This window comes from Trichosurus vulpecula, chromosome 5, assembly GCF_011100635.1.
Source record: "Trichosurus vulpecula isolate mTriVul1 chromosome 5, mTriVul1.pri, whole genome shotgun sequence".
Lineage (NCBI taxonomy): Eukaryota > Metazoa > Chordata > Mammalia > Diprotodontia > Phalangeridae > Trichosurus > Trichosurus vulpecula.
The window spans coordinates 82,886,140-82,914,041 of record NC_050577.1 but is presented as its reverse complement, the minus strand read 5'-3'; the positions used below and the strand labels follow the sequence as shown (position 1 = coordinate 82,914,041).

At 38.5% G+C, this 27,902-nt stretch overlaps 1 protein-coding gene across 1 annotated transcript in view; it reads right to left on the bottom strand.

Moving 5' to 3' along the window:
- Positions 1-27,902, bottom strand: part of DIP2C (disco interacting protein 2 homolog C) — a 592,611-nt gene that overhangs the window by 45,569 nt on the left and 519,140 nt on the right. The window contains exons 31-33 of the mRNA XM_036759139.1: positions 20,955-21,123; positions 16,675-16,845; positions 3,602-3,663 (exon numbers count right to left, since the gene is read on the bottom strand). Of these exons, the coding sequence (XP_036615034.1) occupies positions 3,602-3,663; positions 16,675-16,845; positions 20,955-21,123 (402 nt within the window). The remainder of the gene's footprint in view (positions 1-3,601; positions 3,664-16,674; positions 16,846-20,954; positions 21,124-27,902) is intronic.

Here is a 27,902-nt window from a genome sequence, read left to right as displayed (position 1 = left end):
TCGTATCTCCAGTGTCTAACAGAATGTAAGGCATTTAGTAGTAGGTGCTAATAAATGCTTTTGGTTGATTGATTTTCGCTACACAAATGAACTAGTTCGTCTTTTTGTGATGATCTTGGTAAGCTATCTCCCCAGAAGGAGGAAATGGAGTCAGAGGAGTGATTTCCAGAGATCTGCCCTGCCTGGCATTCCTTCACATTAAGTTGTTTAATCTAAGAGTATAGAAAATATCCATTTCAGCTGCTACACCACGGGGGCCAGATGCTTGAAAAGGAAAGTCTTTTTTTCTAGTGCTCTAAAGATCAGCAGTCTTTATCAGGGCTGTCTTAGTGCATTAATTTCTTCTCACCTACCTCAAGGGCTATCATATACACAGTACTACATGTGAGTCACTGAGGCATATGTGTTTTAATGAGATAGTATTGACTTTTTAAAGGATAGTTACTCAGGCCTGCAGGTGCAGAGGCTTAGGAGCTGAGTGGGTTTCTTGTTGGATTTTTTAAAAATCCCACTTGTTTCTGAACTGTGTTTCAGCAGGGTTGAGTTCTGAATCTACAAAGAGCCTTTGACATTGTTTTTTGTTCCTGGATTTTGGTCATGTATTTTTAGGGCTTCAATATAAATAGCACTGAATCGCACAAGAAACACTTGGGACTACTTTTACATGTGAAACTGCCTCATGCCCAAGTCCTTTTAATACATCAGTAACTAAATCTCCTTGATAATAAAAATAGTAATTACAGCTCACAGTTATAGAGAACAATGTTTACAAATGCTTTCCTCATAACAACTCTGTAAAGCAAATAGTACAGTGCCTTTCATGTGGTAGTTGGCTGAAGTGAATACAAATACTGTTATTGCTGGCGGACAGGTGAGGCACCTGATTCAGAGTGGTTTTGCACCTTGCCAATGATCACACAGCCTAGGGTATCAAGTAAGACTAGAACCTAGGTCTACTCATCCTGGGTCAAACTGGGCCTAGCAGGTGCCTAACCCCACTACACAGAAAGTAATGTGATAGTGAGGTCCCGGTACAAATCATTTACATCTTTTTTAAAATGGGAGGGAAGTGTTCCAAAGAGAACTTTTCTAAAATTGCTGTACTAGCCACAGAGCAGCACAGGTCTAGAGCAGAAAGGAACTTCAGAGGCCACCTACTCCAATTCCCTCATTTTATAGATGAACAAAACTGAGGTCCCAGGAGATTAATTGATTTGCCTCAGGCCACATAAAGAGTAAGCAGCAGAAACAGGATTTTAGCCTAGATCCTTTACTCCAGAATCCAGGCTCTTCTTTCCACTGTCCTAACAACTGGTAACTGACATAAATTAGAGCCATACACTAATTTCCCAAAACTACCCCATTTAGTAAAGATCCTTTAACTTTATTTGAGTGAAATGTAAATTCCTTTCTAAAGAGCTAGGGCTGGTATTAGTCTTAGGTAGGACATGGCCTGCTTCATGGGTTTTGGTGCCCTGTGAATATTATTGCTATCACAGAAAATAAATTTGAAAATATTCTACGGGCAATGCTCAGAACATCTAAATATGACTCATTTCACTAAATAACTTTTGTGTCTTTTTAGAGACTAGAAAAGTTGAACGTTTAAAGACTTAAATGTTATAACACTTCAATTTTTGTATAGCTTGGCTGAGTTAAGAAAGGGACAAAGATAACCTATATAATCAGTGTCAGGAGAGCAGTACAAAGAAATCTTTCTATTTGCAAGAATGAATTGTGGCAGGCCACTTATCAACAAAGAGGTGAAAGAAGAGGTTTTTTTCTTTTGTATGATCTCATGGTACCACAGTGGATAGTGCTGGATTCTGAGTCAGAGGCCCTAGCTTCAAACCCCAGCTTCTTCCACTTACTAACGTGGCGGCCTTAGGCCAGTAACTTAACCTCCATGGGCCTCATCTGTAAACTGAAGGCTTCTTCCAAGGTCCCTTCCAACTCTGAATCTATAATCCTATGACTCCAAGAAAACAAAATTAAAAAAAAAAAGATAAGTCTGTAATTCAGAAATTAAGGGAATCACAAATACAGGTGGCTCAATTATCTGTGTGAGACACATTCACTTTACAGATAATCTACAGGAGGTTTTTATTTTTTAACTCTAGGCTGGTAGCCTGATTGCCATGCTTTAGTCCAGCTGGGGTGCGCTAAGAGAATGCAACCTCCTTTTAAACTACATCAAACTAGGAAGGTTAGAATTCTTGGAGGAAAAAAAAGAACCACATTTCAAGGTGGAATATAAGATGTTTGGATTATCTACTGCCTGGGGTACTCTGTCATGGCTCCCCTTTTGTCACTAGATAATTTAGAATTGAGGCATCGGGTTACTGCCGGAGGAACACTGCCGCAGAATTGTGATGGACCCCGGGCAAGTCACAAATCCTCTTGGCTTCACTACCTTGCCTGTAAGCCGAGAGGGACAGACTATGATTTCTAAATTCCCTTTCCACTACAAAATTCTCTCTATGTCTGAAATACCAAAGAGCTCTGGAGAACATCTTTTATAGGCTCTGCACTAAATCAGGCACTTAACATATTAGGAAATGTTTCTACTAATAATAATCAGACAGCAGGAACAATATATGACCTTTTCCACCGCTACCTAATAAAAAGGAAACATTACTCAAAAACCTTTCATGAAAACGTTAAGAACCTTCTCCTCCCACAAGGCAATTTTTAGTAGAGTCTGTTCTGTAAGACAGAGGTTCCTTTTAAAGGGAAGGGAATAAACATTTATATAGTGCCCACTATGTGCCTGGCACTGTGCTAAGCACTTTTACAAATATTAGCTCAACAATGGGAGAAGACTGAGGCAAATACAAGTGAAGCATCTTGCCCAGGATGATCGAACTAGCGAGAGTCTGATGCTGGATTTGAAGTCAGGTCTTCCTGACTCCAGGCCCAGCTCTCTGTTTGTGACTCCACCAGTTGCCCCTGTTTGTAGCCTCCTTATTCCTTCCCTTCTCTCTCCTGAGACCTTTAACTGCAATACTGAAAAAAACAAAAAACGAAAACTCTACGTGATTCTTCCAGTTAAAAGCTGATAATTTACCTCTTAAATCCTTCTCCTAGGGGTGATGAGAAAAAGCCCCACAGCTGGAGAAGCCCAATATCTACTTAAGGGATACTCTTTTAAGGAAAAAAAATAAAGTAGAGAGATGAGGACAAAATTTGGTATTCTATTGCGGTGCAAAACAGTGGCTACTTTAAATAGCCCAGATCAGGATCACAGTGATGGTTATAAGGTGAAATTGTTCAATTCAGCAGCTTTAATCACTCCTGGTTATTATGTAGAAGCATCTGTAGTACATCTGTAGAGCATGTGCCATTTTTCAAGAGGTTTATTATCCCACTGGGCATGTTAACTCCAAAGCTTAAAACGTGGTGCAGATTTACAGTGCTTAAAAGTACCAGCATTCTGCCTCCTGACCATGAAACCCCAGCTTCCAGCAAGCCTTCCATCTTATTTAGATACCTGTTCTCCTTTGAATTGGCCAATATTTACAGCTTCCATCTCTCTTTTTTTCCTTTGTCTATTTGGGTACCTGAATGCTAGGAAAGTAACAAGAACAGGATGTCGTCATACCTGTCATGTCTTAGTGCCCTCATATCAACATACACAGTGGTTGGATCAGGTCCAGATGTTCCCTGTAAACAAGGATATGTTTTCGTTAATCGGGGTTGTGAATGGGAAGGAGATTTCCCTCACTCATTCTTTGTGCTCCACACTTTACTTATGGACTATTGGTTAGCCAATAAATAAAAGCATGTAATTTAACTATCAATTAAGCATACTTTTTATAGAGACATGTTTACTCTTACAATCTCTGAATAGAAAAAAAATGCATAAAACCATACCTACCCAGAGGCACCTGTTACCTTTGGGATTGATGATCAGAACTTCAAAAGAGATTGGGCTTAGAAAAGAAATTTATCAACACAATTGTGGATATTTCAGAAGGCTTAAACAAGTCAAACACAGTTATAGATAATGGAAATAATGTACCATAAGAGGCATGCCAAATGTTTTACCAAATAAAAGAAAGCTGGGATTGTTTAAGAAAACATTGGGGTGGTAGAAGCAGGTAGTCAAGAATATGAAACATGATTTGCTGAGAAATTCTCACTGCATGCACCAAAGAAAAGTGTGTGTTTAGAGCTCAAGATATTAATGCAGAACACATGGCATGAACTGACATGGATTAAGGAGGAAGATGTAAAGAGCAATTATTTTGTTCCTTCTAAGCCTTCTACAACTCTGTGATCCAATATTTCTGCTGCTACTGCTTTGGAAGCTGTTTTTTTCAAGCTTTTCTGTGAAATGCAGATGTTGTCTACATAGGCCCTATTCAGGCGGATGGGACATTATGGTATCTAAATGGGAATTTTCTCCTATCTGACTGATTAATCCTGGTGCCCAGGAATGAGTCCTCACTAGCTCTGTGCCTGAATGCGTTCTTTTTCATTATAGTCTGAATGTCCAACATTAAGTCCTTGCCATTTTGTTTTTGCTCTCCGACTATAAAGAGAACTTGGCTAAATCCCATTGCCTCTGACATTCTGCCTCGACTCCGCAAATCCCTACAATAGGCACACTAAGGAGAACAACATAGCACGAGATAGTAATTCCATTCAATCTCAGTATGACAAGCCCAGGTTCCATACAGGCACTAGGTAAGGCAATATTTGCTGTTTTGTGCTGGAGAAACACGGAATCCATTGAAGAAATGTGGTAACAGTGAGGTGATATGAAACTGCCTTATGAGTATGGCTAAACAATTTGGGAATGTTTAAATCAAAGAAAAGACCACTCAGGGTAGGGAAAAAATACTTGTCTTCAAGAATTTGAAAGGCTGTCATGTGGAAGAGAGGTTAGGCTTTTTCTGCTTGACCTTAGAAGGCAAGACAAGGACCAGATGGGTAGGAATTAAAAGCCAACATACCAGCTTAGTATCAAGTGGAATGGAATGCCTAGGGAGGTAGCAAATTTCCCATCAGTGGAGATCTTCAAGGGAAGGTTGGATGACCATAATCTGATATACAATAGATGGGATTCATACTGTGTGGAGTGTGGAGATTAGGCTAAATGTTTGAGTTTGACAGTTCTTTGAGTCTGATTCAATACCAATTTTCTGACTATGGAAATACCAGCTGGCATTTTAGTTGTAGAACTACACTCATTCTCCAGGGGAAAACCTAATTTCATTCCAAAGATAGACAAGTAAACCAAATTTACTCAGGGGCTATTAACTCTATACTCTATTTACTTAACAACGCTTCTCAAGACCCAACACCAAGACAGAGAAAGATCTAAGGAGCAGCACATGCAGGTTAGCCTCTAGTATGAAGATTACATTAATATGCAATACAGGGAGTGGCCTAACTGGCCAGATATCTTGTCAAATCTACTTAGATATACTCAGCTGTGTAACAGACTAGGGCTGAGTGGAGAACTAGTTAGATGTTTCAAGTAATGCAACATGCTTTATTGATTGTAGAATGGAAATGGGGGAAGAAAAGGTATTTCTGTTGAGATTTTCTAAGGCTCGGCCAATTTTGAAAACAAACATAAAACAGATCTAACAGTGAAAATGATGGAAGATGAGATTTAACACACACCATTGGTTATGTTCAATGGAAGTGGAGCATTTGTCACAAAGGTGAAATGTTTGATGAGGTCTGAGCCGATTAAATAGCCCTGGGCCATCTGCACTGTTGCACCAAAGGGTCTTTAAACCCCTCAATCTCCAGACTCAACTTCTAGTCTGTCCCACTGTTGGAAGCTGATAAGGCAGGTATTGCTATTGAGGGAACAGGAAAATCCCCTACCTGGTCAGCCAGCTTCCCCAGCCTGTGAGGCTACAGCGGCAGGATAGCAAGGACAAGAGGAAAGAAGGAAAGACGAGAACACAAGACCAAAAACAGAAACCAGACAGACCACAAACCAAAAATAAAACAAAAAACAAAAAACATATAAAATCCCCCATACAGCCAAACAATTAAAGTGGGAAGTAAAAGTGGGAAGAGAAGAAGGAAAATGCCAAAAGCAGGAAACAGAATAAAAAAAAAAAGAACAAAAACAATGTCAAATACAGAAATTTTAAAAATTAACCATTGTACCATTAAAGGTTAAAAAAATTAAAGTGAGATGTCAACATCTTAGTAGTAGAGCAACAGAAGAGATGGTAATAAACAAATAACCATGGACAAATAGCTAAGTGGTTTTAAAGACATAAAGACAATGTTAGTGGATGATTTCATCTTAGGAAGCTTTTTTTTTTTTTTGGTTTATTTTTTCCCAAAAGAAATGGGGATTGAATTTTATTGGCCCAGGTATTTAATCACTTAGTTAATTGAAATGGCAATCCAAACTTGGTAGACTAAAGGATGCTAGCAATGATCTTTTGCCTCTAAAGCAATATACCTATGCATACTACATTAACTTAGCAATACTGCTCAGCAAGATTCCCCAAACCAACACCGAGAAAGACGTACACAAGGAGCAACACATATTCTACTTTAGCTGGATTTGTTTGGGAAATTAAACGAAGTTTTCCTTATTCTCCTTCTTCTTGCAATTAAAGCAAGTTTTCTTTATTCTCCTTCTTCTTGTATAGTCTAGCTCCATGGCACTTAGCAGAGGATACCTACTCTTGAAAGGGTCATTTGCACACACTTCTCAACCCCTACCGAGATCAAGGGACATGTCTCCCCCCCACCCCAATATTTCTCCAATGCATCTGGTCCTCAGGACCAACTACTTGCTCATATTTACAAGTAAGGTCATATTTGCATCTGCCAAAGTGGCTACCATTAAATTCATGATGAAATGACCCGAACAAAGTAGGGAGCACCTATTCACAAGACACCAGAGCAGCCTACCGCTATGGCCATATTTTCACTCCCTCCCAGAAGTAGTTGAAACACGTATGTGAGTCTGTGTTGCTCTTTGGGATAGTTTAATTCTGATTCCACTGATATCAATTCATTATGATGAAAACTACCAAGAGAGCCCACAAGCTGTCCCAAACTTGAATTCTTGAATGACTCTCCCTGGTACCTAATTCAATAGCATCTAAAACTGGAGTGAATGATCCTGTTTACCTCTTCCACTGACTCTCTCCAAATAATGCTGTGAGCATTGTCTAGATGAAAACTCACTGGACAAAATTTCAGAAGAATTAGGTTCTGTTCTCTGGATATATTACATAACAGGCCAGTGAGAAAGGCTCAGGCTCTGGAGACAGAGGACAGGAATTCAAATCCCAACTTTGTTATCAACTACCATTGTGATCTTGGATATATCACTTAACTTTCATGGACCTCAGTTTTCTCATCCAGATAATGACACAGTTGGACTAGATGACCTCTGAGGACCCTTCCAGACCTACACCTATATTCCCATAAGTCATAACCCTTTTGACTCAGTTTCTTTATACTTCATAATAATAGAGCACATTTATACAGTGTTTAAGGTTTACAAATTGCTTTTCTCACAACAACTTTGTGAGGTCGGTAATACAAGTACTGTTGTTCCCATTTTAGAGATAGGCAAAGGGAGACTAAGGGAGGTTTAGTGATTTGACCATAGCCACACGACTACTAAATGTTGGAGCTGGGAAATGAAGCTGCAATTCCATAACTATCAGTGGTTTTTCTGCTGAGACATATTGAAAGTTTATAAAGGACTTCCTTCAGAACAATTTTGTGAGGTGGTTAGTACAAGCATTTTTATACCCATTGTACAGACCACTGAGGCTCCAAGAAACCTGCCCAGAGGCACAAAGCTTGTGGCAGGGCTAGGAAGAAAAACTAGGCCTTCTGCTTTTCCATCTATTTTCTCCCTTTCAGCCTCCCTGCTGCCATCATACCCCACCTCCCACCCTCATCCCCACTGCCTCCACATAAATTGAGGCAAAATTGGGAGAGAAAGAACAAAGAAGGCATGCGTGATGTGCTTTTGTATTCCTAGAGGGAACCACACTGCATACATTCCAGATGAATATAATTATTTAAATAACATCCTTCTAAGAGTCCACATTGTCTGAAGTCAAGCTGGACTTGGAACTAGGTCAATGCTTTCCCAAATTATCCAGCTGCAAGAGTAGTCAGAATGCCCAGGGTGGCACACTCTGGCAAATATTTGTGAGTGGAAACCAACTTTCTACCTGAATTGAGTAAACTATAAGGACCCTTCTTTCAAAACATTTTAATACAAATTCATATGGTAAAAGCAGTACAAGAGTTAAAAACTCTCTTATATAAGGGAGGAATCCTATGATCTCAAGACGATCTCTTTTTCAAGGGGAAAACTTATACACATTTGGAAAGAACAGGAAGTAAGGAAATTAAAAAAAAAAGCATGTCTAACTTTTAGAAAACCTGATAGATCCCCAATGGGAACTCACAAAACAGATACATTAGGAGGTTGTTACCAAAATACTTGTTTACTTCACCAAAGGCTGACTTGCAGGGTTTCTTTAAATAATGATGGCCTTACTGTAGTTATGTCCTTCAGCTCATTACGTTCTTGCCAGAGAGGCCAGCAGTGGCAGGAAGACTTAAAGTGATGGTGCTAGCATCTATTCAAAGTGAATATTATTCAGAAGTGAATATACATCATGTAAATAATAACAGAACCAGGGAACTGAACCAAAGACACTGTAAAATAAAGTAGCAAAGGCTCATTCTATGTATAACAGATAAAAACCAATCATTGCAGAGTGGGGGGCCAGGGTGAGGCTAATCAAAGAAAAAAAATTACAGGAGGAATGTTTTGCCTAAAGTTCTTTTAAAACCACTTTACCAACAGCCCCAAGATTAAGAACTAGAACGGATCTTACAGGTCATTTAGTCTAAGCCCTACGCTTTATAAGTGAGAAAATGGCAGGCAGAAAGATGTCATGTGACTTATTTAGGCTCACACAGATACTAAATTAACAGAGCTAAAACTGGAACTCACTCCTCTCATTCCCAATCTAGTGCCCTTTCCACTAATAACACTCTGACTTTTCTTTTTCTAAGAGAAAGAGAGAGAAGACTTAAGCACCTTTGGACAAAAACTAGAAGTGGACCACAATCACAAAATTCCAGAGGATAGAATCAAGAGAAACGGGTAGAAGCCACAGAAAGGAAAATCTAGGCTTAATCTAAGGGGGGAAAACAACTTCTTAACAGAACCATCCAAAAGGGAATTAGGCTGCTGTAGGATGCAATGAGTTCTCCCTAAATGTCTGGGTGTCCAATTGTTGGGTATGTAAGTGCTATTTATAGAGAATTAGTGTGATCTACTCAAAGGAAAGTAAACTACATTCCATAGACTTTTAGTGAATAAATGATAAGGGCCATTCTATTAAACTATTCTAACAAATATTCACATGGTTAAAGTTGTAGAGGAGTTAGAAACTCTCTTACACTGGCTGTGATCCCATGAAGACCTACCTCTCTTTGCTATGTTAATGCAGATTCAAAATTAAAGAAGCCTCTCTCAGGAGAAAGATGACAGTCTAGTCCACATCTAATTGGCTTCAAGTGGGAAGATGACCTTAGCCAGTCAGCAAGCATTTATTAAGTGTTCATTATGTTGGAGGCACTGTTCTGGGGCCACAAAGAAAGGAAAAAAAACTCAGTCTCCTCCTTTAAGGACATTTTAACTGGGATAGAAAACACAAATAACTGTATAAGCAACGCACACACACATCTTCTTGCTGCTCCTCATGCATGAAGCTTCATCAACTGACACCGGGCCTTTTCCCTGGCTGTTCTCCTATGCCTGGAATGCTCTCACTCCTCATCTATTCCTTCTAGTTTGTGTATGAATTGTGAGGGTGAATGAGGAGTTAAGGATGACAGCAAGGTTGAAAGCCTGGGTGACTGGGGGGACAACGGTGTCTCTGACAATAATAGGGTAGTTTGGAAGAAGTGAGGGCTTGAGGAGAAAGATAATGAAATTCTGTTCAGTTTGAGCTGTCTACCATACATTTATTTTGAGATGTCCAAGAGGCAGCTAGTGATGCAGGCACTAAAGTCCAGAAAAGAGGTTAGGGCTCTATAAATAGTTGTGGGAATCATTTTTATACACATGATAATTAAACTCCTGGGACCTGATGAGATCGCCAATTGAAATAGTATGGAGGGAAAAGACAAGAGCATCCAGAAGAGAGCTTTGGGGTATACCCATGACAGTGGGCATGACCTGGATGAAGATCTAGAGAAGGACATTTGGAAGGAGACATAGACAGATGGGAGAAGAGTCAGGAGAGAACATAATCACAAAAATCTAGAGCTGAGAGAATCAAGGAGAAGGTGATCAGCAGTGTCAAGACTGAAGAGAGAGGTAAAGAAGGATGAGAAATGAGAAAAGGTCATAAGAAACACAGAGGGAGAAAGATGAGAGCAGTGTTCCAGCCTCATGGGGTAGGAGCAGAATTTCTACAAGACGTTCTAATTCTCTCATTTAGTACTCTGGAAAGCTGTGTTATCATGAAAATAGAAGTGGATTTGGAGTTAAAAGACCTTAGGTCAAATCTTGTCTTTGCCATGTCCTGACTGTGTGACCTTGGGTTAATCCCTTAACCTTTATCTCTTATAGATTCATTGTTGGCAGTTATAAATGGGAATAACAGTAATTTGCTTATAGTCATTATGAGATCCAGTCATGTTTGTAAAGTTGTATTTTGAAATAAACTTCTCTATTATTATTATTATCATTATTCTAATAGAGGATTTCTACTCCAGTAGAGGTTGGGCTAGATAACCTCCAAAGTCTTACGTGGTTTATATTTATTATTAGAGTAAAAATTCTCCAAACCCCATTAGTTTTCATTTTATGATTCCCTGGTCCATCCCACATGTAAACATATGCTATAGAGCATTTATTTACCCTTCCATAAAAAGTAAATTCTAGTAAACCTCTCATCAGCTAAAATGTTTGGTGTGTGATGTTTTGCTGACAACAGAGGGTTAAGTGGAAATTCTGTAGGTTCATGGAATTTAGGACTGGAAAGGATCTTAGAAGTCGCTAGATCTAACCTCTCATTTTATGCTTGAAGAAACTAAGCCCCCAAAAGGTAAAATGACTTGTCAAAAGCCAGACAGGTAGGAAAATGGCAAACCCAAGATGGCAAATGGCAAAGCTGGAACCTCTGATTTCAAAACCAGTGGGTTTTTTTCCCTTTGCAGTTTTAGAAAAATAATCTTTACTATTACCAATTTTGAAATATATACTTATTCACTTTCTTGACTTGGACATTGAACAAAACTGAATGCCTATGTCTTGCTTTGAGGATATTATTATACCTGGGGGTTCTAATTCTATCAATTCAGATTGTCTAAAAATACAGATGTGGATCAAAAGGGGGTATGAAGCTAGGTCTGAGTTGAGGTTACTAACTGCTTGGAATAGGCTAAATCCTTCATATCAGTTTCTTTTCTTGATATTTGGCTTTTTCTCCTAAAAGTAAAGTACAGGAAAAAAGTAATTAATTGATGGTTCTGGTGACTTTCCTGTCAAATTCATTTTATTTTGAGAATTCCATGGTACCTGTTGTGTTAACTTGAGCTTGAGCTGGCAACTGCAGATATAGGGGATGAGTATGAATGGTATGGTGTTTCTGTCCTTCACCACCCATAAACACCTTAGTCTGCATTTCTGAGCTGCCTGTTTGCAGCAGAATTAGTCACTGTTGTAGGTGATGCTTAATGCTTTACCTCTTCCACATCTGAGATTTATGGTAGGAGACTGGGGAGAGAAGGTTTAGTGGACAGAAAGCTCAGTGAGTCAGCAATTGTGATATGGTGGTCAAAAATGCGAATGGAACCTCAGGCTAAGCTAAAAGAAGTGTTGCATGCAGCAAGAAGAAGCGGATAGCAGGAGAGTCCTGTAGCCTGCCCTGGTCACTCAACCTCCAGAGTACTGTGTTCAACTTGAGGAGCTACATTTTAAGAAGGCTGGAAAAAAAAAAAAGCTGGAATGCATCCAGAGGAGGGTGACCAGGATGGTAAAGGGGAATGAAAACCACACCATAAGACTGAAAAGAACTGAGGGTGTTCAGTCTGGAGAAGAAAAGAATTCAGGGAAACGTGGCAGTAACCTTTAAGAATTTGAAAGGACATCATGTGGAGGAGGCATTAAGGCTTTTTTTAAATTTGTCTTAGAGAGTAGAACCAGGTTGGATGAGAGTTGTAGGGCAGCAGATCTGGGCTCAGTATTATATACATATATACACATACATACATGTATATTTATATGTGCGTACATATATATGCATGTACTTTCATATTTAGAGCTGTTTAAAAATGGAAAGGGCTGCCTTAGGAGGTAATGGGTTCCCTGGGTGACCACATTGTTAGAGAGATTATATTCTTCTTCAGGTAAAAGTTGGACTAGAAGCCCTCTGAGTCACTTCCTATTATAACATTCTGTGAATTTAAGATTCTCATGGCTATTGATTTCACTGAGCATTGAAATGCCTGCTAGTTGTAAATACAGCTTCCCTTTTAGGACAGATCTTCACCATCTGTAATAAAGCAAAGATCAAAAGGTTTCATTGGAAGTGACCCAAGGGTACTTCAATCTTCCCTTCTCTGAAACCCTAATTTGAGTCTGCTTTGGAAAAGATTTGGGTTTTCCTCCTCATGAATCCTATAGAGAAAGATACTAAGGTTTTTATGAGAGAACACAATTTCTAACCTAGTACAAGCAAAAACTCTTCATCTTAATTTTTTCAAAAGAGTAATTGTGGCTTCAGGCAACATCCTTTCCAACAGAGGTTAATAAACAAGTGACACTTTTTAGCAGCACTAGGAGAAATTTATGCTAAGGCTAATTAAACACAGAAGTCAGGATGTGATCTTTTTAATGTTCTCTTAGACACTAAATTCAACAAATTACAACTGTTTTATATTAAAAGTCATTTGTGCAGCTAGATATTCTGGGAAATGTCATTTCCTGACAATAACAAATGGCTCGTACATCTACATCCCTCTCCTTTGAAAAGTGCCTACAATCTTACAAGTTCATGCAAAAAATCAAAGGAATCTATTTTTCATTTTAGAAGGTCATGCCTTTGCCAAAGAATAATGACTTATGAACTCCAAGCCAACAGCATCAAAATGCACACAGTGGGTATTTCCTGTCTTGAAATGACTGAGGAGGCAACAACTACCCTTCGGTTTTTCAGACTGACGACTTAAAACAGCAGCCTTAGCAGCATCATAGAGATTAGGTTCTTCTGAATTAGCTTGCCACTAGACAGGCAAAGTAGATTCTTAGTAACACCATATTCAAAATGAGGTGAACAACTTAGAATTATTGGTAACTCACTTCAGAGTGTTCCATTACCAATTGATTCCATCTCAAGCCTAAACTCTGTAGGGGTGGCAATGGTGAGCCAAAGAATGATTATACCACTTTATCATATTGCTAGTTTACTCTTACGTGGTGTTTCACACAGATAAAGAAGTTTCTTATACATCAGTTTATGGGTTGTTATCAATGATTAACAAAGATTATTGTTAACATGGATTGCTATCCCAATTTTGCCAATGAGGAAATGGTGATCTGGTGAAGTTTACTAGGCCATGCAGTCCTGACAACAATGGTTCACACAGAAACCAAATACAAGTCTTTCTAAAAGAGATTCAGTGGAAGACTGATTACTAGAAGAGAAAGCCTGATTCCTTGAAGCTTAGAAGTTTAAAAAGCTTTTTTTTTTTTTAAAGAAAACTACTTTGGTGACATTCTGGGTTAGAGTAATAAGTCATTAGCAAGGAGAAGCAATTGAGTTACCTCTCAAGGCTGCAGAAAGTTAAAGCTCCTTAAGAAATCTATCCCTCCTCACATCATATTATACATAAAGCTTTCTTAGGCAGGGACTTACTCTTTGCTCAGCCTCACGAGCTGATGGCTATTTGTTCAGCTACAGGACCTCATCTAATTGAACAAATGCTCTTTATGTATGTCACCTTGTTCAAGCTGACCTTGCACTAGCAAGTTGGGCTCTTGAAATTTTTGATTATGCAGACAGTGCCACACACAGGCATGAGGAAGAACTGACTAATTTTTTTTCTCCTGTTCACAAATTAAAAAAAAAAAAGAAGGATCCTTTGATACCTCTTTTCATGATACAGAAAATCTGTAAACTATTTCCTTTGACACAGGTTAGGATGAATGGAGAGGCCCAAGAAGCAAAGACACGAGGACACTGAATTCCTTTTTCCATGGAGTGTGCCTAGCTCATGTATGACTTGTTCAGATATAAGTATAAACAGTTGCCAGGGAAGTAAAAGAAACAGCCTTTCTGATTTTCTCTGGAAGCTATTCAGAGCCTATCAGATTAAAGAGAGCTCACCATTTGCTGATCATGGTAAGTATTGGGAACATATGACTTCAAGCAGTCTGTATCTTATGAGATCCATTTAAGTTACAAATGAGATCTATAAGCATGAGCTTCCTTTTCCCCTTTAAAACAAGAGGTTCAGGTCATTATTGTTCCATGAAAAGTCTTAAAAGCAGTGATGGACAATTCCAAGAAGATTAGTGAATTACTATTTCTCTTCATTTGATGTGGCAGCTCATGATACATTTCATTTCTGAGGAAATGTAGTGTGTGGATATACTTCTCTTTGCATGACAGCTATGTTCCTGAAAAGTTGTATTTTTTTCTTGCTATAATTTCAAACACTTTTTTTATCGTTGAAGGAGCTTGCTATCTGAAGGAGCCTAGTCCTATGTACTTGGGAATCATGCATACTCAATGAACATTTCTGAAAAGCCAATAATCACCCCTGAACTTAAGTGACTCTTTCTACAACTCAGTTTCTTTCATTTGGAATTTAAGTATGAAATTGATCAATTCCTACCTCATAAGATGTAGAACTTAATTGGTTAATGCCTACCGATCATGTCAAAGATGACAACTGCTAAATGTTATGGTTTCTTTTTGCAATTTGTTTTGTTTTCCTTTTGTGAAAGGACTTCCTATAGCACTTCAAAGTGGCAGCTGAGACAGAAATAGAATAAATATGCTTTTGTTGCCAAGTTACCACCTATTTTTTTCTCATAGTCTCACTTGGGGAGTCCCAGTTACTCTCTGGGGAAAATTGCTGTTTGGGACAGTTGCTGAATTTGAGACCGAGTCAGACTGATGAAGGGAAATAAGAAGGCTGGCTGCCTGGACATAAAAACAGTAGTAGAAGACTGATAGGAAATGAGGGAAGAGAAAGAAAATAGAAATGGGGAAAATAACTGATTGGAGATGAGGGAAGAGCAGAATAGAGAGTAAGTAAAAATGGAGAAAATAGTTGCAAGACTCTCTTCTGGGCATTTCTTTTTAAAAATTACACTTATTTATTTTTTTTACTTCTGAACTTAAACACCAAAAGAGTGAGAGAGGAAGAGAAAAAAAAAACATTTCCATATAGAGAATAGAACAGAAAATCACAATCATATGTGAAAAATCTAAATCTGTTGTGTGTACCTTGTTTTTTTTTAAAGGTATACAAAAAAATTTTAATATGTTGCTTTCAAATTTGCCCTGCTTGTCTGTATTTCCTTCTGCCTTCTTCTGTTTTCTTCTTTGCATTAAAAAATGCTTCCAAGACTTTCTATGCTTCGATGTTTTTGGGGGGAGGCAACTCTATCAGGAGCTCCCCACTCCATGAAATAAAAAAATAAATAAATAACTATCCTTTTGTTAACCAGTAGGCAAAAGTAAGCAAAACAAATCCACCCGTTTCCTTGGGGGGAGTGTGAATTGAAGAGACATAAGATAGGGTCTGAGTAATGAATGAGAGTAATACAAGTCACTATATGGATTTTCTTCTTAAAATACCATAGAAAGGATGAACTTTATAGGTCTATACCCTAAGGGCAAGTTCAAGGGATTTAGCTTTAAAGGACTTTATGGAAAGATGAAACGTTTTTACCCTTTTTTAAAAAAATTTAGTTAGTCTTAACTCTGGGAAGTTTGAGCTTTTCCATGGGCTAGGGTGTCTCCTTTTACACAGCAAGAGCTTAAGGAAAGGCAGCAATAATAAATATGATTGGAAGGGCCACTAATGAAGGAGGAGGCAGAAAATAAATCAGATTTTGTTTGGCAGATTTGAAAGGCTAATAAATGGTTATCTCAGAGATCTGTCTTTTTTAACAACTAAGGCAGGGAAATTAAACTGAGATTGTGATTTAAGTGTTGTCAATACAACAGGAGATATTTGAACCTGCTTCAAGTGACTTAGTTCTTCAAAAAGCAATGATTTGCCTGGTTACATCACACCAAACCTATAAAGAGACAGGGATACAGGATGTATGAATACTTTATGCCAAGTGTCTAATCTTTAGGAAAAACAGACAGCAGAAGTTGTGACAAACTGCCATGCTTCTTATTCAAGTTAAAAGATTTGGGGATTGGGTAAATACTAAGAATACCCATTATGAATAATGGTTACTGACAAATGTGAAACTGTAAGAAAAAAACAATAAAGTCAACATTTATGTACCACCCACATGCATTTGCTGAAAAGATGACAAAAGCCCTAACTAAGCACCATACCCAGAAAAAAAAATAGAAAGGTCAAAAACTCTTCAGATTTGTGGTGTATATGTGGCATCCACTTGTCACTTCCTTGATTCCAGCACCTAATGACCTTAGTGAAACTCACCTGTAAGCAGATCGCCAGGTTAACTCTACAGCCAAATGATGTGCTAACAGCTCGCGGATGGAGACCCAGATCTTTAAATAATTTTGAAAATGATTGTGTGAGGGCTATTCGAGGGCGTTCTTCTGCCACTACCACGCACGTCCGTACTCGGGACAAGTCCAGTCCTCTTGCCTGGGAATGATAATAATGGTATTGATTGGTAAGGCAATCTCATACTTGTGTATTTCCAAGTAAACCATGAATCCCATTACTTTTCAATGACAGAAGAACACAGCAAAGACCCAGTGCCATATGGTCATCTAGTGTTGTGCTTTTCATGGGTTGCTTGAGGACTGGACTGACTACCTGTTTAAAACCTCTATAGTGACATTCGGGAACTGAAGAGATAATATAAAAACTGGGATATCATTGATGTGGGGATCTCTCCATCAAAGCAGACCAGACTCAGAAAGGTTAAGTGACTTGTCTATAGTCACACAGCTAGTAAGTGTCAAGAGGCAAGACTTGAACGCAGTTCTCCTTGACTCCAAGACCAGCCCTTTGTCTTCCACCCTGGGCTGCCTCTCTGAAGTAGTAACACCAAACACCTTTTCTGAATAGCTGCAAGGTCACTAGAACGGCAAGTGAAGCAGGGGAGACAGAGAAAAATGAATGCTTCTGAGGTAATTCAAAGCTGGCAAAAAGCAGGAAAAGAAGTCTGATGAAATGTTTGTATATGTGTATCTTTACAAGTGTGAGTGTGTGTGTGTGCATTTCTGAGCATGCACAAGAGACAAATACAAAAAATCCCAACCCACTGGATGTAAATAGGAAACCAGACATTTCCAATGATTTCATAAAGACGGATCATGCATTTTATGTCCTGTGGCCCTTGAAATACCCAATGATATATTCCCAGTGATTAATCACTTTATAGGTTTATGGTAGAGTATTTCTGCATTGGATGAGGTCCAGCGAGCAAAAGCACCAGAAATCAGAGGAGGAGGAATTCAAATGAGCCAAGCAGAATGCTTTTGGTGGTAATGGTTGGCACAGCTCACATTGAGAGTAAACAAAGTTGTTGGATGGCATCCCAAAAAGGAATGACCACAGGCACTGATGTATGTTGTCTGCTGGTATGAAAATGAGGGACAAAGAGAGCAAAACTCCTCATAATAAAGCCAGTTGGTTCTTTACCGTCTATCATTGCTAACAAATGCACTTCTGATTGGAGCAAGGAAGAGAATTCAAGATGATGTTGACATGAACAGGTGTGAATATGTCTGCCTGTATTGTTTTTACTTGCTTTACTATTATAATGATAACTCACACATTTATGTGATAGTTTATAGTTGGGAAAGCAATTTCCACACAGCAAATCTGAGAAGTAGCTAAGGTAACCCTATGGCTTTTGTGACCATGTCAATCCCTCCTGGTATTGTTGCTTTCGGATGTGTATCTTCTTGGTCTTATATTGAACATTAGGCTTGACAGAGAAATCTATTTTTATATAGCTAGACAATGGTATTCTCCTCTACTAAGGTCTTAGCTTGGTGCCTCACTGTCTCATGGAAGAAATAGTGGTTATCTGAAGTCTGGGCCATTTATTTCAGTACAAACTCAGGCAGGTCTTGCCAAAGTAGAAAAGCCTCAAATCTGAGACTCCCATAGACTATGCCTGTGGTCTGTTGTGTTGAGACCAACTAAGTGTGAGAAGGCTCATAACCGGAAGACTGGTCACCAAATAATCAACTTTTTGGGCTATAGCAATTATAAAATCATCTACAGAAGCGTTATACTTGGTTGTCAATGAGGAGAGTATGTACACCGATGGCCTCAGAAGTAATAGGAAGTATAGATTATATTCTCTCTCTCCCCCTCCATATATATCATATCACATATCATATCATACTATACCATATATCAACTACTATATAACACAACATATACATATATGGTGTTTGCTTTGTTATGGACCTGTGATTTGATTGGTGGGAGGAATTTCAAGATGATGAACACTGTAGTAACTAGGTCTTAGAGAGCTGTCTGGGAGGACCTTGAGAGGTTAAGTGATGTACCCTATGTCACTCAACTAGTATGTGTCAGAAGGACCCAGGCCTTTATGACTCCCAAGCCAGGTCTAATCTAGTATATCATGCTGCTTCTTATATATATATATATATATATATATATATATATATATATATATATATATATATATATATATATATATATATGCAATTCAGCTTTACGTAGTACAGAATCAATATAGGGCATGCAAACATGTTATGTTTACACATGTACATATATTTGTATGTAAGTATGCACATATAACACACATTATATATGTAACATGCCTATTACACACACAATACACACCTATATATACATATATCTGCATATGTGTGTATATAAATTATAAAAATATTTATATAATTCCATATATTATTTCTTTGTTCTGTCCATAGGTAATTCTGGGGGCAATGGGCTGATAAGGTTCGTTATAAGTATGTATATGCCTATAATATTCTCTCTATGCATACACATATGACCCACACAGTATTGTATATGTACATACACATGTATACATGCATATATACTATAACCTATAGTTATATGAAACACATGTCTCTATCACGAATGATGCTTAAGATAAAACCAAGGAATATATAGCCAAAAATGTCAGAAAGGACTTGCTTGTGTGGACATTTTAATTTACAAGATCAGTAGAATGAAAGGTACCATTACCTAAAGTGCATTCTTGCCTCTACTCTTTTGGTTTATAATATGTGTTTATCAGTTACTTCTACTAATATAAGAAACCGTCCAGATGTTGAGCAATTAGATGTAATATACGAAGAGCTTTAAGCTATAATATATTTACCGTTCAGGTCTAACTAGTTTCTATATTTAAAAATAAGGTACTCAAAAGACATCATTTCTCAGTTCAGTTATTCAATGTTCTGGATTTTATCTCCATGTCCTAAAACCATTCTTGGTTTTAGGGAAGAGCTGGAGGGGGGGGGTGGAGCATACAGACACAAGTGTTTCAAACTCTGAAGGTTCACCCTGTTTTTTAAAAAGCCCCCAAATATGACTGAGTTCAGGAGGGTAAAGTCTTGATTACTGGATTTGGATTTGATAATGAAAAACTTCACGTTTATTTTACTATAGATATTTGAAACAAGGAGCTATTTGAATTTACCATGACAGTAGAAAGTAACTAGGGTATCCTTGGATTAAATGAAAAAAAAAAACATATGGCATCCTCACTTCATGGTAAAGATAAAATGGAAATTCAACAAATTGTCTTCTATAAGTCTTTCAGTGAAGCCCCAATGAAATCTAAGAAGTAATCATTAGTATTCTTTGAAATATTGGTCTCTTGACATCTACACACACTCTAGATGTAAATTCTATAAATCCTTAAAGAGCACTATAGTTCTCCTTTCTTTGAACCTTTACCAGATAAAATCCTACCCATTCTTCAAATACCATCTCCTCTAAGTAGCCTTTCTTGATTGATCCCACAAGCTAAAAAGGACCTTCACTCCCTGATCTCATGACGTTTCACATCCCTCTTACACTTTCACATGATACATACAATTCATTTGACATTGTATGCCACTCAGTACCTTGCTCAGAACTTCACATAGTATGGCCAGAAGGACTAGACTTGTGATTTTATTGATACAATGAACTGTTGGGTGAAGAAACTTCCCATACCAATTCAAGTCAGTACCTTCTTGGCACTTCATAGTTTTGCCTTGAGCATAAAATAGAATTGTTACGGGACTTTCCCAGGGCCTCACAGCCAGCATGCATCAGAGGTAGAACTTCAACCCAGTTCTTTCTGGCTTCAAGGTTGCTCTCTGTCCATCATTCACTCATATGAAACAAGGGCAAACCCCAAGCTTTCAGAGTTACAATGATGAAATGAAGCCATGATTCTGAGTATTTCACAGATCAAAAGATCTGACATCTGGCCCATAAGTCTATTTTGTGGCAGTAAGACAAGAGGAATTAAAAAAAAAAAGCCTGGGTGGCTTTTTTTCAAAGATGAGTATTTCTAACATCTTATGTGGAAATGGGTTTGGAAGCAGCAGGTGTTGGTTTTCTGGCTTTTATAAAGACTCCTGTTAGTTTTATCAAGAATTTTCCAAGCTCTTCCATAAATGTAATTTCTCTCCTTCAGTGACTGCAACCAGGAATGTTCCCTGTCAAAAGGGTAAACAGGCAAAAGATACCCTGGTACTGCTGAAAGGGCCTGCCTGCTCAAAAAAAGAGGTGAGATTACTTACCTTCAGTGATTCTGTCTGTGAGCCTAGTCCCTTGGTGCAAAGCTCCATGACTGAGTAGGAACAGAAGGTGTCTCGGACTTTATACTGACTCACAGCAAGAAGCCATAGGGCAGGATTGGTCTCCAGCTCTGAGGGAGGGATCAGAATAGACTGGTGTCCTGAATAAACGCTGTAAAAACAGAAGACTACTGGTCAGGAGAGGGTCAATTCTCCATAGACGGTTTTCTTTTACTTTTTAACATTCATTTTTAAATTTTGAATTCCAAACTCTTTCCCTCCCTCCAGTCCATCGCCCACCCATTGAGAAGGCAAGCAATATGATAACCCATTTGTACATGTGAAGTCATGCAAACATTTCCATATTAGCTAAGTTGCCAAAAAAAAAAGCAAGACAAATAAAGTGAAAATCTATAGACAGTTCAAAGGTAAACTGAAAGGCCTGTCATCATCTGACACCCAGAGTCCAGTGCCAGATCTATGACTATGTAACCCTAAACCTATTCAACCTATGTGCTTTGATTTCCTCATCTGTAAAATGGGAAGAAAAGCATCTGTCCTGCATACCCCACAGGCAATCGCATGTGATGATGTTTCTGAAACCCCTTTGAATACTTACAGGTCAAGGATTTTCATGATGTACCTTTATTTAAAACACCTTATTTAAAACGAATATGCTATTTGGCTTCTCATCTTCTAACCTGCAATATTATCTCTGCAAACCAGTCTTACTGGAGCAGGAAGGATGTCATTTTGGTGGAACTCTTACATTTGGTGGTGTCTATGGTACTAGCAAAAAATAATTAAAAAGTTGGGAAGATGGAAAATTGCCAAATATTTTTTTAAGACTACTTTTGATGGGCTGATTTTCCCTCTTTTCCCAAACAACAGTGAACAAACTAGCTCAGAAGGATCAAGAAAGGAGGCCTAGACTTTCACTCCAGAAAACAAATTTTGAGAAATGAAAGAAAACATGCAGGCACTGGTTATGTTTAAGAAGTCTGGACTATCTACTGCACCCCCAGTACAAAGGAACGGGTATTTGCGGGCACAAATGAGGGATCCACATTTGCCCAAACTGTACTTTCTTCATAGTTTCTTAGATGTCATGTCCTAATATCAACAGCTTCTTTTCATTATGATAAAATCATCCCAAGTCAACTATCTTCTTCTGATTGCTCCAGGCAAGCAGATACACTTTTTCCTTTGCTAAGGGTTACATAAGAGGTGGTTTCCTGTTATAAAGAATTTTAGGGGTAAGGAAGTCACAGTATACGGCATCAATAAATGTCATTGTGCAAAACCCAGTTTTATCTCCATATGGTTAATACAAGCTTTCCAGCTTTAAGAATCACATCTAAGAGAAAAAAAGAAAACAACGGTTCATAAACTGTTGGGTGGATGAATCTGGCTGACAAGAATTCATTCATTCATTCATTTCATTCATTCATTTATTTTAAAGGTAAATGTGTTGTAGGATTCAAATTGAGATCTAGATCCCAATCCATTGATCTTTCAATACTACCATAGGCCCACAGAAATGAAGTGATGTAGCCAATGTGTCACACTGGTAATAAGTGGCAGAAGTTGGAATTCAAGCCTGCTCTTTCCATTACATCTTGCTTTACTGATTAAACTAAAATCTAAGAATTGGTTAGTCATTTACATACATACGAACATACATACATAAATACACACATGTGTGTGTGTCTGGTTCTCCCTTCTAGACACTAAAATAATGAAATGTCCTTATTTGTCCTTGTATGCCACTCAGCACTTTGCCCAGTACTTTTAAACTATTATAGATGGAGGGACTAGACCTACGATTTCATTGATTAAATTGCCCTCCCTTCATTTACTATTAAGATGAGGAAAAATATTCAAATGTTGTTCTGGTGTATTTCAAGACCTCTAAAGTAGCCACTACTGCAGAGTTAACGCAACCAAGGACAAATTGTATGTGTCTTTTATTTTAACAGTAGAATATATTTTGTTCAAACCAAGGCTTCCCTTTAAATGGCTATTCAAGGTATAAAAGAGAAATAACCGAGAAGACCATGAATCAAATACCACAGTTTGGGGACAAATCCTGAAATTTAAGAAATTAGGAAAAGTCAAAATTAAAAGTAGCTCTCCTTCCTTCTTAACTCCCTGGCACCCAACTGAACAAGGTGATTTTTATCTTTGATGAACATCCATATTTAGTCAAAGCCCAGCCTAAAAGCAATAATTGACTATATCCCTAAATTCCTTTTAGATATATTAAGGTGCATGAAATGTTTGTCATCTGAAGAAGTAATTTCTGTCCAAAGGGAAGAGAAATAAACATTGCCAAACTAATCCTATTATTACATGTAAACAAGCTCTGTATAATAAAAGTATATCCCCTTCTCCCACATGAGGTTTGTTTGCCTTCATGGTTAAATGGCAGTTGCTGTTGGCTGAGTTCTGCTGTGGGCCCCACATTAATCCCTACCACAGCCTGTTCTCAGAGGACTTGTTTTAAAATTCTACTTCTTTAAAACAACAACAACTGCAACAAGCCTTTTTCCAAATGGAAAATAACATATTGAATTAGAAACTTGTTGACGATTTGGGGAAAGTGAAAGGTAGGGACCTAGAAGGAGAGACGAGGATCCAGAGATGAATGCTTCAGGTCATATATATGGAAGTGAGAGATCTTTTGCATCTCCTAGGTCAGCAAAGGGCTTTTTCTGACTTACAACTTTAAAGATAATTTAGAATATCTACACATTAAATGGCTTTCACATTGCTTCTTCCACCCTAAATTTATTTCTCCCTACCCTTAAATAGCTGGTTCTGCCAAAGGGGAGGTGTCTTGTGGTTGTACAGAGAGCTTGCAGGCAATACATGGCACTTTGGACTCTCAGCTTAAACTGGATTGGGAATTGGAAAGCCTTTCCCATAAATCAAGCATTAAACTGGATTACCTCTGTGAAAAGGGGGTGATCTGAGTGAAGAATAGGGATCTAAAACAAACTCATCTCTAATGCTGACTTTCTCCCTGGACCCAGCTGAACTTACCTAGCCCCAGGGGGTGCTCTGAGGATTAGTCATGGTTTATCAAGTACTTGGAAGATGAAAGTGCTAAATGTTATTAATTGCATTTTAGCTGAGTATGTATCCATCATTAACCTGCACGTGCTTTTGTGAAATACCCCTTCTTGTCACACTTGCTTGGTCAGAAAGGATACTTGTTTGGAAACAAATGGCTTATTTCCTCCTCCCGCTTGAATCTGTGGTGAAGTGATAGTGCAGAATTTGTTGCATCATGATTTCTCAGTAGGCAAACAGGTGATGATGTCAAAAACAAAACCAGAACTCCACAGTGGGATCAGACACACACCATCCCCTCACACACAGAGACTGTTTTGTTCTCTCTCATCTGGAGAACATGGCTTAATGCTGGTTACACGGAATAGTAAAAACACCAGACTAAGAATCAGGAAAAGTGGTTCTCTGCATGACTCTGAGCCAGTCACAACCACCTTTCTCATCTCAGTTTCCTATCTGATCTACTGCACAGGGCTATTGTCAGTCAATAAGCATTTATTCAGAGCTCACCGTGTCAAGTGCTTGTTAGGACACTCACATGAGATAATGTTTGTGAAAACACTTTCAGAACTACAAAGTGCCCAACAAATATGAGTTTGCATTAAAATCAAAAGACCTTAGATGAAATGGAGTGAAATTCTAACATATACCAGTTTAGAGGAAGTGGTTATGTAGCTTTCACTGAAAATAAACTCTGAAGATGAGTGCTGCACACTAAGTGTGCTGACTGTCGATGGTAACCAGGTTAATGGAACTATTAAGCCTTAAATCTCTTCTGAGCTTTTACTGTTACTAACACTTCTGAAAATTTCAGAGGAAGAGTATTAGGAACCCCTGGCCTAAAATTCTGCAGGGAGAATTGCCTCAGGAGGGATAAGAGAAGCTCAAGAATGAAATTCTGATTAAACAAACACCAATGATTACAATAAGGGAGAAGAGAACAGACAGATAAGGATGCTTGCTCACTGACAAAGACATGGAGAGGAGAAAATTAAGAGTAGGTAACAGGGGAGGATACAAGAGTATCATGGTCCTGGAAGAATAGTAAGAAATAGGAATTCTAAAGCTCAGAATGAGCCGGAACTAATGATGAATGATGAAACAACAACGGGGCCTTTTTTTAGTTATTCTGCTGGGGCAAGAGGAAGACCCAACAAAGCACAGGACCATGACTGAGAATGGATAGAATAGCAAAAAAGAATGCAGAACTACTCAAGTCTTTATTTTGCATTCTGTGGAGAATGCTCTTCAGATTGGGAGGGTTAGAACAAAAGTGGCTGACAGGAAATTGAAATCCAAGATAAGTGACTGTTTAACTGCTTAATCTGATGGCCTTTTCCTTAGTCTTCATTTTTTGACCTGTAAAGCTTTTGATACTGCTAACCTCTTCAGCTGAGACACTTTTTTCTCCATTGGTTGCCATGACACTGCTTTCTCCTGGTTCTCCACTTAGCTGAGTGATATTTTTTGTCTCATTTATTGGATCTCTTGTCCCTTAACACATGTTTCCCCAGGGCTCTGTCCTTAACCTTCTCTTCTCTTCTGGCTCTAAAAACTCTCACTTGAGATCATCCATTCTCATGGGTTCAAGTGTTATCTCTGCATCAATGACTCCCAAATCTAGATAGCCATGCCTAATCTATCATAATATTTTCTAGTTACACACTGATAAATGCCTGGTAGATATTTCTTCTCTGGGGGCTGTTCCTTGGCATCTCAAATTGAATGACCAAAATGGAACTCATTATTTTCCTTTTCACAACCTACGTTTCTCCTCTAAATGTCTGCATTTGTGGACTTGGACACCTCTCCTAGCACCCAGGTAACCCTGGAATCTTCCCTGACTCTTCCTTTTTGCTTAACCCCCATATACATAATCAACTGTCATGCCTCATAGTATAGCATCTGTCCCCTGCTCTTCACTCACACATTAGCAACCTGGCTCAGGCACTAATCACCTGTAGCTTGTATTTCTGCAAATTGGCTTTATTGCTTCCAATTTCTCTCCTCTCCAAATCAGTTGCCAAAACCATCTTCGAAAAGCACAGAACTGACCATGTCATTTCCCAGACTTCCATTGGCTTCCCATTGCCTATAGTATAAAGCATAAACTCCTTAACCTTGGATTGAAGACTTTCTACAATCTAGCTCTAATCTCCCTTCCTGTCTTATTTTCCCAGCCAGATACTGGAGGCTACTAGTTGCTACATAATTTGATACCTCTTTCCTCTTATATACTCAGTTCCTACCCTAGAATATCGTATTCCCCTCATCTCTGTTTCTCACAATCCCTGTCTTCTTTTAAGACCCAGCTCTGGTGCCCCTCTGTGAAACCTTCCTTGATTCCATCCCATGTTAGTGTTGTCTCCCTGCTTAATTTTCCACATGCTAAAGGCAGCAGCTAGATGGCAGAGTGGACCTGAGGTCAGAAACACCCAAGTCAAATATGGCCTCAGACAGTTCCTAGCTGTGTGACCCTAGAAAAATCATTTAACCTGTCTGCCTCAGGATCCTCACCTGTAAAGTGGGGATAATAATACCATCTAACACCCAGGATTGTTTTGAGCATCAAATGGGATGATATTTGTAAAAACACTTAGCATAGTGTCTGGCACTAATAGATACTTAATAAATGGATGTTTGTTTCTTTCCTTCCTCTCTTCAACATTTATTAGTAGATATGTTACTTTGCTTCTCTCTCTCATTCCCCTCTTCCCAGTAGCTTGTAAACTCTTAAAGGGCAGTGACTGCTTCCATTTAATCTTTGAATCATCTAACCCAGTGGCTCACATATTGTGTGGGTAGAGTTGGGGCAAAGGGCAAATAAGCACTAATACAGCCCTACTATATGCCAGGGACTATGCTAAGCACTTTACATGTAATATTATTGCACATATCACTTGATCCTCACAGCATCCATGTGAGGTAGGTAGTATTATTATCACCATTTTACAGTTGAGGAAACTGAGGCAGACAGGTTAAGTGACTCACCCAGGGTCATACAACTAATTAGTGTTTGAGGCTAGATTTGAATTCAGGTCTTCCTGACCCCAAGTCCAGTGCCTTGTTTCCTGCACCACTTAATGTGTTTAGTAGTGTGACTTAGGGATCTGTCGTTCCTTACTTTGTTTTGTTTTAAAGTAATTTTTTACAATGACTTGGATAAAAGAATAGATGGCAAGCTTATCAAATATGGCAATGATTAAAAGCAGTGATGGGCAGTTAATAAACATACTGTATAAAAGAATCAGGTTCAAAAAAATCTCAACAGGCTATAACAGAAGATCAAATTTAATAAGATGAAATTTAATAGGAATAAATGTAAAGCACTATACTTAGGTTCAAAACATCAATTGCATAAGTACAGAATGGGCAAGCCATGATCAGGAAGCTGTTTGTGTTTGAAAAGACCTGGGAGACTTAGTGAACTGGAAATACGAGTCGAGAATGTAACCCGACAGCCCCCAAAGCTAAGGTGAATAGGCTGCATTAAGAGAAGTAAAATATTCAGAAAGACTCCTGATGCCTTCTAGCCTAAGTCAGGCCACGTGTAGAGTTCTGAGAGTTAGGTTTTTTTAAGGTCACTGTTCTGAGGAAAGCGATCAAGGGCAAGAAGCTAGGGGAGTGTAGCCTGGAGATGAAAAGATTTGTGGAGTGTGTTTCTATGTAGGGCAATGGAGAATATTAGCCATTTTAATGCATCTAAGTTTTTACAAATTTCAGTTTTTAAGTTGAAGGACAATTTGTCAAAAAGAGATCAGAGTTTTTTTTGCTTGAACTCAGAAGGTAGAACTAGAACAGTGCAGAGATGTTAAAGTCAGATTTGTGATCCGTATAAGGAAAATCTTCCTAACAGAGTTATGTCAAAGTAAAATA